The 2151-nt window shown below is 33.3% G+C and overlaps 1 protein-coding gene across 1 annotated transcript in view; it reads right to left on the reverse strand.

The window, feature by feature from the left end:
• Positions 1 to 207: 207 nt before the first annotated feature.
• The window catches only part of LOC101309011, a 14515-nt gene continuing 12571 nt past the window's right edge, over positions 208 to 2151 (reverse strand). The window contains exon 3 of the mRNA XM_004289539.1: positions 208 to 340. Coding sequence (XP_004289587.1) covers positions 298 to 340 — 43 coding nt within the window. The 3' untranslated portion in view covers positions 208 to 297. The remainder of the gene's footprint in view (positions 341 to 2151) is intronic.

The raw sequence follows: 2151 nt of genomic DNA on the forward strand, positions 1-2151 counted from the left end.
TCCGAAGTAAACCCTGCAGGGCCCACCTCCAAAAGAGATGCTACTGAAAATTCGGCAAAACCTCCCTTGAAAATAGACAACCCTTCCTAAAAACACCTGCACACACTTCATAAAATCACACTCCAACCTTATACTCCTGGAGCGTTCGTGCTCCCCAATTTCTCAACACCTCCCAAGTTATTTACTAATCTAAAAAAAAAAAATATCTCATAATCAACAATTCATAGGTTCAGATAACCTCTAAATAAGGAAAAAAAGGAAACAGAAAATACAAATAAGCGGAAGCCATATTATGGACTATGCCTCGACTTCATGTACACCCGACCTCAAATAAGCTAACCTGCAAGCTGGGCATTTAAAATCGAAGGGAACATGAGAGAAACACTTGAAAAAACGTTAGTGAACAAAAATAAATTAAAAAGGATCATATAAACAAATAAAACTTTATGCTTCCCCAAATTTAAATCCAATAGAAAAATCATGGTGCATGCAACTATGTAAAGCTCTTGTCCCAGAGAAAATGGACAAATAAAAAAATACGAGACTAGCCCTGCCAGTCTCCAACACTATTAGATATTGAGTCTCTAAGGCTCTAGTAATAAGTTATTAAATAATAGAAACTAAATTAATATTTTGGGAAAATCTGGTTCCTAGGAGAACCAAATTTAACTCCTACTAACCTTGCACTCCAAAACTATTAAATGTCTCTTCAAAAAAACAATTCTCCATACCTAGTTTAGTACTCCAAACAATCTGCCGAAACTACTTCTCAAAGTATGTACATTTTGATTTATTCAACAACATCAAAAATAACCTAGAACCTCCGAGTCTACTTTCCATTACCAAAATCTTATGCAATTAACTTGATCATAATCCTAAGTTGCACATCAATCACTTCATCACCAGAGAACAATTGCTAATCTTACAGAAACTATCTTAAGAAACAAAGCCTAGGAAAGCCAAAATCATGTAAACCATAGTATGCAATTTATGCTTTATATAAAGAACACATAGCAAATCAATCAAATTAATATATTGTATACATACAAATAAATCCATGTAATTAATATGCATTTCAAATAAACACATGTATTGACAGAAAGGAAACCATAACAGTCATAACAATCAATAGTTTAATCGACATAGAACATAAGACTTAAGCTCCGGAAATTTTTATCTATCCAAGTATAGACTTTCTTTCTTCCACAATTCCCTCCAATGAATCACTTGCTCCAAATAATCTCAATCCTCGAAAATATCTCAAAAATTTCTGTACCTATAGCATATATTGCCAACTACAGAAATCTTAGAAATTGTAAATCTCTCAACTCAGCCAAATGATTAATGTCGAGCTTAACGCACGAAAATGCATCTCATCTTCTCATACTGCATCAGATTCTAGAACCTCAAACTATCCTCAATAGGCCCAAGCATACTCCTCAAACTTCCTATAATTGACCAAAAATAAAGCCTGCTTACCACAAAATCTGGTAACATGTTCCTAGGAGATCTAATTTAACACCTAATAACCTTGGCACATGGCCAGCTAAAAAAGTTTTTCCAAACATATTAAATGTCTCATCAAAACAACAATTTTAGTACTCCAAGCGATCTACCGAAACTACTTCTCAAAGTATGTACATTTTGATCTAATCAACGACAACAACAAGGACCTAGAACCTCCGAGTCAACTATCCATTACCAAACTCTTATGCAATTAACTTGATCATAATCCTAAGTTGCACATCAATCACTTAATCACCAGAGAACAATTGCTAATCTTACTGAAACTAGCGTAAGAAACAAAGCCTAGGAAACCCAAAATCAGGTAAACAATAGTATGCAATTTATGCATTATATAAAGAAAACATAGCAAATCAATCGAATTAACATATTGTGTACACACAAATAAATCCATGTAATTATTATGCATTTCAAATAAACACACGTATTGACAGAAAGGAAATCATAAGAGTCATAACGATCAATAGTTCAATCCACATAGAACATAAGACTTAAGCTCCGGAAATTTTTATCTATCCAAATATAGACATTCTTCCTTCCACAATTCCCTCGTATTAATCACATGCGCAAAATAATCTCCATCCTCGAAAATATCTCAAAAACTTATGTACGTATAGCTATATATTA

The sequence above is a fragment of the Fragaria vesca genome, linkage group LG1 (genome assembly GCF_000184155.1).
Source record: "Fragaria vesca subsp. vesca linkage group LG1, FraVesHawaii_1.0, whole genome shotgun sequence".
NCBI classification, from domain to species: domain Eukaryota; kingdom Viridiplantae; phylum Streptophyta; class Magnoliopsida; order Rosales; family Rosaceae; genus Fragaria; species Fragaria vesca.